General features: G+C 42.3%; 1 protein-coding gene across 1 annotated transcript in view; it reads right to left on the reverse strand.

Annotated features, from left to right (window-relative positions):
• CACNG3 (calcium voltage-gated channel auxiliary subunit gamma 3) overlaps window positions 1-10,804 on the reverse strand; it is a 140,752-nt gene extending 129,948 nt beyond the window's left edge. Inside the window, exons 1-2 of the mRNA XM_073648326.1 lie at window positions 10,148-10,804; window positions 8,841-9,869 (exon numbers count right to left, since the gene is read on the reverse strand). Coding sequence (XP_073504427.1) covers window positions 8,841-9,051 — 211 coding nt within the window. The 5' untranslated portion in view covers window positions 9,052-9,869; window positions 10,148-10,804. The remainder of the gene's footprint in view (window positions 1-8,840; window positions 9,870-10,147) is intronic.
• Between the last annotated feature and the right edge of the window lie 576 nt (window positions 10,805-11,380).

The following is an 11,380-nucleotide window of genomic DNA, read 5'->3' on the forward strand; positions in this document are numbered from 1 at the left end:
TTTGATCGCTTTTATGGCATTTTTAAGGGAGGTGCGGCCACTGAAAAAAAAGGCAATTCCTGCGCATTTTGTCATTTTTTTACTTTATGGCATTTATCATATGGTTTAATTAATTATATATGTGTATATAACGTGTATATATATATATATATATATATATATATATATATATACAGTACAGACCAAAAGTTTGGACACACCTTCTCATTTAAAGATTTTTCTGTATTTTCATGACTATGAAAATTGTACATTCACACTGAAGGCATCAAAACTATGAATTAACACATGTGGAATTATATACTTAACAAAAAAGTGTGAAACAGCTGAAAATATGTCTTATATTCTAGGTTCTTCAAAGTAGCCACCTTTTGCTTTGATGACTGCTTTGCACACTCTTGGCGTTCTCTTGATGAGCTTCAAGAGGTAGTCACCGGAAATGGTCTTCCAACAATCTTGAAGGAGTTCCCAGAGATGCTTAGCACTTGTTGGCCCTTTTGCCTTCACTCTGCGGTCCAGCTCACCCCAAACCATCTCGATTGGGTTCAGGTCTGGTGACTGTGGAGGCCAGGTCATCTGGCGTAGCACCCCATCACTCTCCCTCTTGGTCAAATAGCCCTTACACAGCCTGGAGGTGTTTGGGGTCATTGTCCTATTGAAAAATAAATGATGGTCCAACTAAACGCAAGCCGGATGGAATAGCATGTAGCTGCAAGATGCTGTGGTAGCCATGCTGGTTCAGTATGCCTTCAATTTTGAATAAATCCCCAACAGTGTCACCAGCAAAGCACCCCCACACCATTACACCTCCTCCTCCATGCTTCACGGTGGGAACCAGGCATGTAGAGTCCATCCGTTCACCTTTTCTGCGTCGCACAAAGACACGGTGGTTGGAACCAAAGATCTCAAATTTGGACTCATCAGACCAAAGCACAGATTTCCACTGGTCTAATGTCCATTCCTTGTGTTCTTTAGCCCAAACAAGTCTCTTCTGCTTGTTGCCTGTCCTTAGCAGTGGTTTCCTAGCAGTTATTTTACCATGAAGGCCTGCTGCACAAAGTCTTCTCTTAACAGTTGTTGTAGAGATGTGTCTGCTGCTAGAACTCTGTGTGGCATTGACCTGGTCTCTAATCTGAGCTGCTGTTAACCTGCGATTTCTGAGGCTGGTGACTCGGATAAACTTATCCTCAGAAGCAGAGGTGACTCTTGGTCTTCCTTTCCTGGGGCGGTCCTCATGTGAGCCAGTTTCTTTGTAGCGCTTGATGGTTTTTGCAACTGCACTTGGGGACACTTTCAAAGTTTGCCCAATTTTTCGCACTGACTGACGTTCATTTCTTAAAGTAATGATGGCCACTTGTTTTTCTTTACTTAGCTGCTTTTTTCTTGCCATAATACAAATTCTAACAGTCTATTCAGTAGGACTATCAGCTGTGTATCCACCAGACTTCTGCACAACACAACTGATGGTCCCAACCCCATTTATAAGGCAAGAAATCCCACTTATTAAACCTGACAGGGCACACCTGTGAAGTGAAAACCATTTCCGGTGACTACCTCTTGAAGCTCATCAAGAGAATGCCAAGAGTGTGCAAAGCAGTCATCAAAGCAAAAGGTGGCTACTTTGAAGAACCTAGAATATAAGACATATTTTCAGCTGTTTCACACTTTTTTGTTAAGTATATAATTCCACATGTGTTAATTCATAGTTTTGATGCCTTCAGTGTGAATGTACAATTTTCATAGTCATGAAAATACAGAAAAATCTTTAAATGAGAAGGTGTGTCCAAACTTTTGTTCTGTACTGTATATATACATATATATATTTATATTTAGTAATGGCCAAAAGAGTTGGCTCCCTTGAAATTGTTCCAGAAAAAAAAAGTATTTCCGTTAGAAGATTATTACAATTCCCAATGTTTATTTCCTTTGTGTGTATTGGAACAACACAAAAAAATGAGAAAAAGGCAAATTCGACATAATTTCGCACAAAACCCTAAAAATGGGCCGGACAAAATTATATTTGTTTGCACTCCCTTGGAATAAATAACTGCAATCAATTGCTTCCTATAACCATCAGCTTCTTACACCTCAGTTGGAATCTTGGACTCATCTTACAATCTGCTCCAGGTCTCTCATATATTCAGGTTCCTTCTCCCAACAGTAATTGTAAGATCTCTCCACAGGTGATCAATGGGATTTAGATCCGGACTCATTGCTGCCACTTCAGAACTCTCCAGCGCTTTGTTTCCATCCATTTCTGGGGGCTTCTTGAAATATGTTTGGGGTTATTGTCCTGCTGGGAGACCCATGACCTAGGATGCAAACCCAGCTTTCTGACACTGGGCAATACATTGAGGCCCAAAATCCTTTGGTAATCTTCAGATTTCATGATGCCTTGCACACAGTCAAGGCAGCCAGTGCCAGAGGAAGCAAAACATATTTGAATCTCCACCATATTTGACTGTAGGTACTGTGTTCTTTTCTTTGTAAGCCTCATTCCATCTTCGGTAAAGAGTAGAATGATGTGCTTTACCAAAAAGCTCTATCTTGGTCTCATCTGTCAACAAGATGCTTTCCCTGAAGTATTTTGGCTTACTCATGTACATTTTGGTAAACTGCAGTCTAGCTTTTTTACGTCTCTGTGTCAGCAGTGAGGTCCTCCTGGGTCTCCTACCATAGCGTTTATATTTCATTCAAATGTCGAAGGATAGTTCGCGCTGACACTGATGCACCCTGAGCCTGCAGGACAGTTTGAATCTCTTTGGGACTTGATTAGGGCTGCTTATCAACCATCCAGACTATCCTGCGTTGCAACCTTTCATCAATTTTTCTCTGTTGTCCACGTCCAGGGAGATTAGCTACAGTGCCATGAGTTGTAAACTTCTTGATTATGTGGTGCACTGTGGTCAAAGGAACATCAAGATCTCTGGAGATGGACTTGTAACCTTGATATTGTTGATATTGTTTAACAATTTTGGTTCTCAAGTCCTCAGACAGTTCTCTTCTCCTCTTTCTGTTCTCCATGCTTAGACACATAATACAAATATTGAGTCTTCTCCCCTTTTTATCTGGTTTCAGATATGATTTTCATATTGCCCACACCTGTTACTTGCCACAGGTGAGTTTGATCGAGCATCAAATGCTTGAAACAAAGTTGTTTACCCACATTTTTGGAAAGGTACCAACAGTTTTGTCCGGCCCATTTTTCAGGATTTATGTGAAATTATGTCCAATTTGCCTTTTTTTCTCTGTTTTTTTTTGTGTCATTCGAATACATGCAAAGGAAATAAACATGTGTATAACAAAACATGTGTAATTGCAATAATTTTGTGGGAGAAATACTTCATTTTCTGGAACAATTTTAAGGGTGCCAACACTTTCGGCCATGACTGTATATATAATATATTTATTTTTTATATTATTTTTTAGATATGAGGATACCAAATATGTTGCTTTTTTAATGGTAAAGGAGGGAGCTTCAAACTTTTTCTTTTTTTTTTAATACTTTTAAAACTTTTTTTTCACCAAGGGACTTGAATCTGGAATCATTTGTACAATATACTGCAATTGTTCAGTTTATAGTGAAATTTCTCCTATGATGCCCAGCTGCATGTTAGACTTAAGAATACAAAGATGGAAGAGACAGGACATCCTGGAGCCATGATGTCTATGAGCACTCCTCGATTGCATCGGGGGAAGGGGTGCGATACAAGAGGGGTTAAATAAGAGTTGTGTAATTCTTCGTTTTCTCTGCGGAGGCACTGCAGGGAAATAAAACACTTGCCAGATTCTCCCATATATTTTACCAAAAAATAGCACCACACTTATTCACAGGTTATAGGTGCTATTGCAATGCAAAACATTTAGGCGATACCATTGTCCTATTCATAGGGGTGCGCCTCTAGTCCTATAAATCCAGACTCATGTCTGGTACATACAGATGTTAGGGCCCCTGGATACGTAGATTTGCCCCAGGGCAAGGTATTTACTTTCTACGTATAGAAGCCATAGCCAATAATTCTGCCACTTTTTTTTCTTGAGATCTGTTTCCCATGGCCGAATAAAGGAAAAATGACAATAAATTAAAGGGTAATTCCACGCTCTACAAAATTTCACAGCTTGAATCTACCTAAAATTTCGAATAACTTAGCAAATACTTTTCTTCACCGTTTCTGTACAGATTTCACGTTCTTCCCCGTCATTTTCTCCATTCACCTCCATAGCTGCTTTCAAAATTCCCTTTGTGTCTACATCTAAATAGACATCAGTTTTGGCCCCGCCCTGACATGTGACCCAGCAGCTTAGCTCTCATTGGCTGATTAAACTTCCCTACAGTAATAGTTAGAATGATGCATTCAGCTTCGGACATGAATGGAGAAGAAATGGACAGCCCCTTTAAGGGTTTAAATATTTTGGCGTATTCTCAGATTATTAAACATCACGCTCAGATGACAGATCTTAGGGCTTTTTGTGTCTGTCTCGTTTTTCGGCTTAGCTCTGCCGTATAATTCATGTGTCACAGCCGTCAATTGTGTTTGTCATTTCGCAGTGTTAATATGTATTTATTCGCTTGAAAGCTGCGGCGGACAATGTCGGTATACCTTCTGGTTTGTTCCTGTTTAGTAATAATTCAGAGAACGCAGTAAAAATAGTTTTATAAGAAAATATCAAATTCATAGTCCGTGGAAAAATGTGTTACTTCCCTTTTAATATCCAGAATTTTTCTGTTCAGTGTTCATACAGGAGTCTCCAAAAATCAGGACCCCTAACTTCTAATGGTTTTAAAGAGTGTCTCTTGCTCTGGAGGACCTGACAAGGCAAGGGTGTAATACTTCATTTCTCCTGCGGAGGTGCTATAGAGAATTTGTCCACTTATTTCCAAGTTCTCTCACAGATCCCAGCAATAGGATACTCCATGATCAGCAAGAGCGGCTCAAAGCAGAGTGCCCCTTTATACAGAAAGGCTTGGTGTCAACCAACACACCACCCAGCTTTTATTGTGTAGTCACCCAACTGAGAGCCTTAAATGACAAATCTTCCTATTTCAGGAAACATTATAAAAAGGCAGACTGCCATTCTACTTTCTGGTTTAAAGGGGATCTGTCACCAGGTCAAATGTGTCCAGATTTAGTTTTTAGTTTTTTCCTGTCGCTCCCCTGAGTATTCTGTTTTTTTCCTTTTTTAAATCTGCCATATGGTTCCAAAGATATAGGCCCTTTTATTTACTGCTGATTTTTATGGTCTTTACCAAAGGGGGCATGCCCTCAGAGACTACTGTTAGCCACACCCTCTTCTTTAAAACCATAAAAGTTAGCACTAGATAAAAAGGCCCATATCTCGGGAACCTTATGGTGGATTTAAAAAAGGAAAAGACGGAATACTCAGGGGAGCAGCGAGAATAAAATAAGAGCAAAAATTCGCCACTTTTGACGTGATGATACATCGCCTTTAAGTCTATTGCACATGTGGTGTTTGAATAAAAAACTGTAACAACCCTTCTCCTGTTACTAGTATCACTGTCTAAGTACGGTATTAGGGATTTAATAATTAGTCATTTCCTTTATTATCATGTATAATACCATAGAATTTTCAGTTATGTAATGTACTATAATATATTTGTATTTATTTGTCTATTAGGGCATTATGAGTTAATAAAATGAGGTGGGGAGTCCTTCATTCAAGACTTTCTTGATTTATCCAGATTGGAGAGTGGTTAGAAAGAGAGTGTTTTCCACCCTGGAGGGCCCAACACTTTCAAAGCACTTAATGAACATTGTGTAATACTTCACCTAACCTGCGGCGGCGCTGTAGAATTATTGCCCACTTGCAGCATGGATCGACACAGATGACAGCTGATCTCTCGGCTTTATTTACTCTGCCTGTGTGTAGAAAGTCGACAGTAGTTGGCGGTTATGAGTATAAGCCCCCATAGGGCCGTGCCCAGCTGGCAGCCTATCAGTCTTGAAATGCGTGTTTGACATAGTATCATGCGCTGAATCATGTGTCTGTCCATCTCCTGTACATTATCCGGCCACAGAGGAGCGCCATCGCTATGTAAGGACAAGAGGCTGCGGGCTAAGAGCTGGAAACTAGGGCATGAAATACCAGGGTGACTTGTAATACCCCTGCCATCCACTCTAGAGAGGGGGCAGATTATATACCTTGTGGAAATGATTACATCACTGCGTCATGTATAATATATATTCATTGCTTGATACAATTTACATTTCTTTCCTTTAAATACTCTTGGTGGCTCCATGGATATCACTACCCCCCTTGCAGCACTGGGTTACATGCATGACCCCATATTGTCTAAGAACACTTTAAACCGACCCTGATCCTAAATATTGAGTTTAATGGGCCACTAGGACACGGGGTGAAATAGGATTGATTTAGGCACCTTGGGCATTAAAGTTCAAGGGCCGCTTAGCATCCATTATAGATGGGTTTAGGCAATTAATGTGCATGAGAGAAACTCTGACTTCTTGCATTTGTCACTGTTGTTGGCCCTTCTGGGAATTGCCCTACTGCCCAACTGGACAGTCAGGGTTAAAGGATATATGTTCATGACATAACCCTATACAGGTGGGGGTCTGACATGCCACCCCGACACACAGCCCCCCAACACACGGCACCCCCACCCCTTAGCCATTTACAGCTCCTTCTATGGACAGATGTGCAGAGAGCGAGATCAGCACCTATTTTGCCCCATTGCATTTTAAAGAGAAATACAGCCCTACAGTCCTCGTAGATTGGACTTTTTATAGGCTTTTTATAGATGGATTTAGGCAATTAATGTGCATAAGAGGAGCTCGGATCTCTTGCATTTGTCATTTTTGTTGGCCCTTCTGGGAATTGCCCTACTGCCCAACTGGACAGTCAGTCCCTGTCCAGTCACGGTTAAAGGGTATATGTTGATTACATAACCCTAGACAGATGGGGGTCTGAAATGGCCCCCCGACACACAGCATCCCCACCAATCAGCTGTTTACAGCTCCTTCAAAGGTCAGATGTGAACAGAGCCAGATCAGCACCTATGTTGCCCCCTTGCATTTTAAAGGGAAAGATGGCCGCCACAGTCCTCGTAGATTGGACTTTTTATAGACTTTTTATAGATGGGTTGGGAAATTAATGTGCATGAGAAGAAATCGGATCTTTTGCATTTGTCATTGTTGTTGGCCCTTCTGGGAATTGCCCTACTGCCCAACTGGACAGTCAGTCCCTGTCCAGTCAAGGTTAAAGGGTATATGTTAATGACATAACCCTAGACAGATGGGGGTCTGACACGGCCCCCCGACACACGGCACTCCCACCAATCAGCCGTTTACAGCCACTTCTACGGATGGATGGGCACAGAGCCAGATCAGCACCTACTTTGCCCCCTTGAATTTTAAAGGGAAAGATGGCCGCCACAGTCCTCACAGATTGGACTTTTTACTATTAGGCTTTTTTTTATTGTGTTTTTTTTTTTTTTACAGTAAGGATTTGGTAGAAGAGGATGGGCGTGACAATTTCTGGAGTGACTTTATCTCCCCACAGGAGGGTTCCTTTAAATTGCCACTTTTCGACTCCTTTAAAATTAGGGGTGACCTTCAAGCACAGCGTCGCCTCCTTAGAATAGAAGGTCGGGTATTAAACATTTATAATAGTGTGTTGTATTTGCGGCGTTGCCCGATTCTCCATTTTATCTCCTATAGAAGGTGAACGGATCTGGAAGTCAAAACATGAGAGATTGGAGAAAGCTTGATTAATCTGCGCAATGAAAAGAAGATTAAATACAGGGGGGAATCTGTGACTTAGGCAACACAAGGAGTTATATTGTCTTCTTAACCCTTTCACGACTCAAGAAAAAAAAAAACATTTCAAAACCTAGAAGCTCCTGGGCTACCAACGACCCCATGGTGGCAACTATTTATTCTCAATTTAAATTTTCTTATTTTTAAGCCTTAATAGAAAAAAGCAAAAAAAGCCTAAGAAACAAAACAAAACTAAAGATTCCTAACCAGAAGCCACTATGGAAATTTCAGTCCGTGCACTACATAACTTTCCATATAACATCTGCATGGGATGATAGGGGTTGTAGTCCCATGCAAAAAAAAACAAACAGCAAATGCGGATATTTTTAATTTCTGTCCATGCTTTTGATATTGAATTAGTGCGTTTAAAAAAAGTGGCGATGATGGCACTCTCCCCATGTGGAGCTGGACGCTGGCTGTGAAGTGGTTAACCCTTTCTAGCCAAGCAGAACTCCATAGCAATGCTCAGTTAGGTATCTCCCACACACACGCTAATATTAGAAAATATCCCACATAGAATCAACATAGAAACAGAACTGAGTTTATTGTCAAAGTGATAGTCGAGATCCAAGCCTACTTTGCTAGGTAGGTGGGATGGCGCAGGTGAATGAGAGGAGCAAAGTCCTACTTGGAAGTTGATGGGTATGAGTGTTCAAGGACATTGGGATGAGGGACTTCTTAGGGATCTTAAAGGTTCTGTAAAATGAGCGGGATTCTTATGTGAGTTCTAGTCTACAGAGCAGAACACTCTTACTCCAACCTGACCTCATACATCCTACCTAAGACTAGTCAACCATGGTCTTCAAGATCTACAGACCTCGATGGCAACCGGGGCAAATTCTGTAATATATTACGTACTCTACAAACATATGAGCTCACACTATGAACTCCATCAGCCCATGTCTGAGCAGCGGTGGTGGAACCACCAGGACCTTGAAGCTCTGAGAACCTCCAGAGATCTAGCACCATAGTCCTACCACACAACACAATAATGCAATCACACACGAGCCAAATGGTTCAAAGGTGTCTACTACGATGATAATATACCTTCAAGGCAGCAGGTTCTCCATAACCCTGAGTGAGTCATCACCTCTTCATTCTTCTTGCTGGTTTCATTGTCATTGGTGGATTTCGCCTTACAGACCCCTCTCGAATACAGCCAATAATCCGTGCCCACCGCTATGGTCATCAGACTAAAAGCTGCAAAGGCCCCCACAGTGGTAATTAGCATCTGAACACCTCTGTCACACATCCTCATTCTTGGTCATGATAGTTGGGCACCTTGCTTGAGAAGAACCTGGATGAAGTAAGCGTCTAAGATTGTATAATCCAGATTTAGGAGAACTTTTTAGTTTGGCAGGAGAACAAGTTCAATGACCTTGAGAACCTTAAGTTTGCTCCTTGGACTTGTCCTATGACCCTTTGTTGGGAAGTAATAAGTTAGAATGTTAAACTTTGTGCCTTTCTCCTTGGATTCGGAGCAATGGATGTTGGAAGTTTCCTAGTGTTCAGACTAAAGTAGATGCCACTTTGATCCCAACTGCAAAGATCATTCTTTCTTCGGTGGGACGGGTGCATGGACTATGATGCTGAAGGGACAAGTCGTTTCCAGACTCTATGGTGCTGAAGGGACAGCTCATTTCCAGACTCTGTGGTGCTGAAGGGACAGCTCATTTCCAGACTCTGGGATGCTAAAGGGGCAACTCATGGTTGGGTTCAGTTATCTGCTTCAAGGTGCTGATGGAAGAGCTCATAGTCGGGCTCAGTGGTGCTGAAGGGACAGCTCATAGCTCTGTGATCTGCTCCTGAGATGGTGCTGAAGGGAAAGCTCCTAGCTGGGTTCTGTGCTGCTGAAGGAAAGCTCCTTACTTGCTTTTTTTCACTCAGTCACTGCACAAATGTTCTGTCCGCCTTGTCCTTGTGCAAACCCAAATGACGCAAGAAATATTGGTGCATGATGTAAATCCGTAATAGCCCTATAGTAAGTTGGGGAACTGATGCTGAACAGGTTGCTTCTTCCTTCTCTGCAATCTCCTGGCATGTGTGTTGCCTGGGATGAGCAGCTTTACCCTCCAGCTAGTCAGGTTTTTGGAAGAAGAAAAAAAATCATCAGCTACTGAACCTCGTTGCAATTCCCATACTCAGTACAGACATATTTACAAATTGTGCATCCCACGGTCTACGAGATTGGGGCTTGTGTAGGTTTTAGGGTAACATAAGATGGGATCTTCTAGGATGGATTCCAACTCTTATTGGCAAAGTTTTAATTCCAGCTTAGTCTTTAGGTTTTGGATCTGTAAACCCAAGACTCCGTCCTAAGAGTGGACATTCAGAAGGTGGCAAGTTACACCTACCTGCTGCTGCTCTTCTTTTCTTTCGGAGGTCTCGCCTTGCCTTGGATGGTCTTTCAGCCACTTGTTACATAGTTGAAGTCCATCAAGTTCTACCTGTGATCTTGTCGGTTCTTGTGCACACTTTGTATCTTCCGTCTTCCTCTGGATCAGATAGTGCCTCCTTTTTCTCCTCTGCTCCAGTCTCTGCTTGCCCTCATTGCTTCCCTCGTCTGCGTCCTTCCATTGTGCCTCACATCTCCTGACCCTGTCTCTCTCTCTCTCTCTCTCTCTTTCTCTCTCTTTCCTCCCTCCTCTCTCTCTCTGATATTTAGTATTACACAGCTATTCTCCAGATCTGGTATCCTCGCCCCTTACAACGCCACTCAGACTTTCATTATGCAAAAAAACTGAAGTCTACTGATGCAGAGAGAATGAGACCCCGGAGAAGGCACATTTTTTTTAAAGGGACAGCGTCCATGTTTCTGATTGGGAAGCGAATCATCTGAGGAGCAGCACACACCCGTCCAGTTTATAATTGCCCACATCTCATTCCGGAGCTGTGCTTGTCTCCTGCGCTGCTGCGAGGGCTGGAAATGTCATCTGTAAAGCATGGCCATGCATCCTGTCAGCACATCTCCAGCTCGCTGCTCTCTGTGCCATTAAATATAAGTAATGGCCAAATAACGGCCATTATCCCCCCCCAAAGTGTGAAAAACAATGTGTGGTGTGTGTTCCTGCATCATGCGGGTAATATCATCATCTGCGATGGTCAATAGGTTGCAACTTAGTCTATGGAAATGGAATAAAATCACCCTCAAATACCCTTTAAGAGAATTACCCTTCCTGATCTCCCATTCATTGCCCTCACGTATTAACCAATGTGTCCCCCACCTGACATGGACAGACTGATGATTTCCATATATGATGTGTAATGCTTTATTTTTCCTGCGGGGGAGCTGTAGGGAAATTGAACACTTGCTACCAGGTTGCAGATTAAGATTGATTGGTAGGGTTCCCAGCAGTAAACTTCCCTGTGATTCTTCACTGGGGGTCTCAGCAGCTGAACTGCCTATTGATCACTGATTGTCTCAGTGGTGGACCGATCCGCAGTAGATCCGCTTATTGATCATTGGTGGTCTCAGCAGTGGACCTCCCTGAGATCAGCCTTCTGATTGCTGTGGATCTTGGCAGCAGAACACCCTGAGATCATCTTTTTGACTGCTGGGTGTGGGGAGATATCTCAGCAGTGATCCT

Source organism: Phyllobates terribilis, unplaced genomic scaffold (assembly GCF_046119375.1).
Source record: "Phyllobates terribilis strain yellow unplaced genomic scaffold, ASM4611937v1 Scaffold_9__5_contigs__length_417890890, whole genome shotgun sequence".
Lineage (NCBI taxonomy): Eukaryota > Metazoa > Chordata > Amphibia > Anura > Dendrobatidae > Phyllobates > Phyllobates terribilis.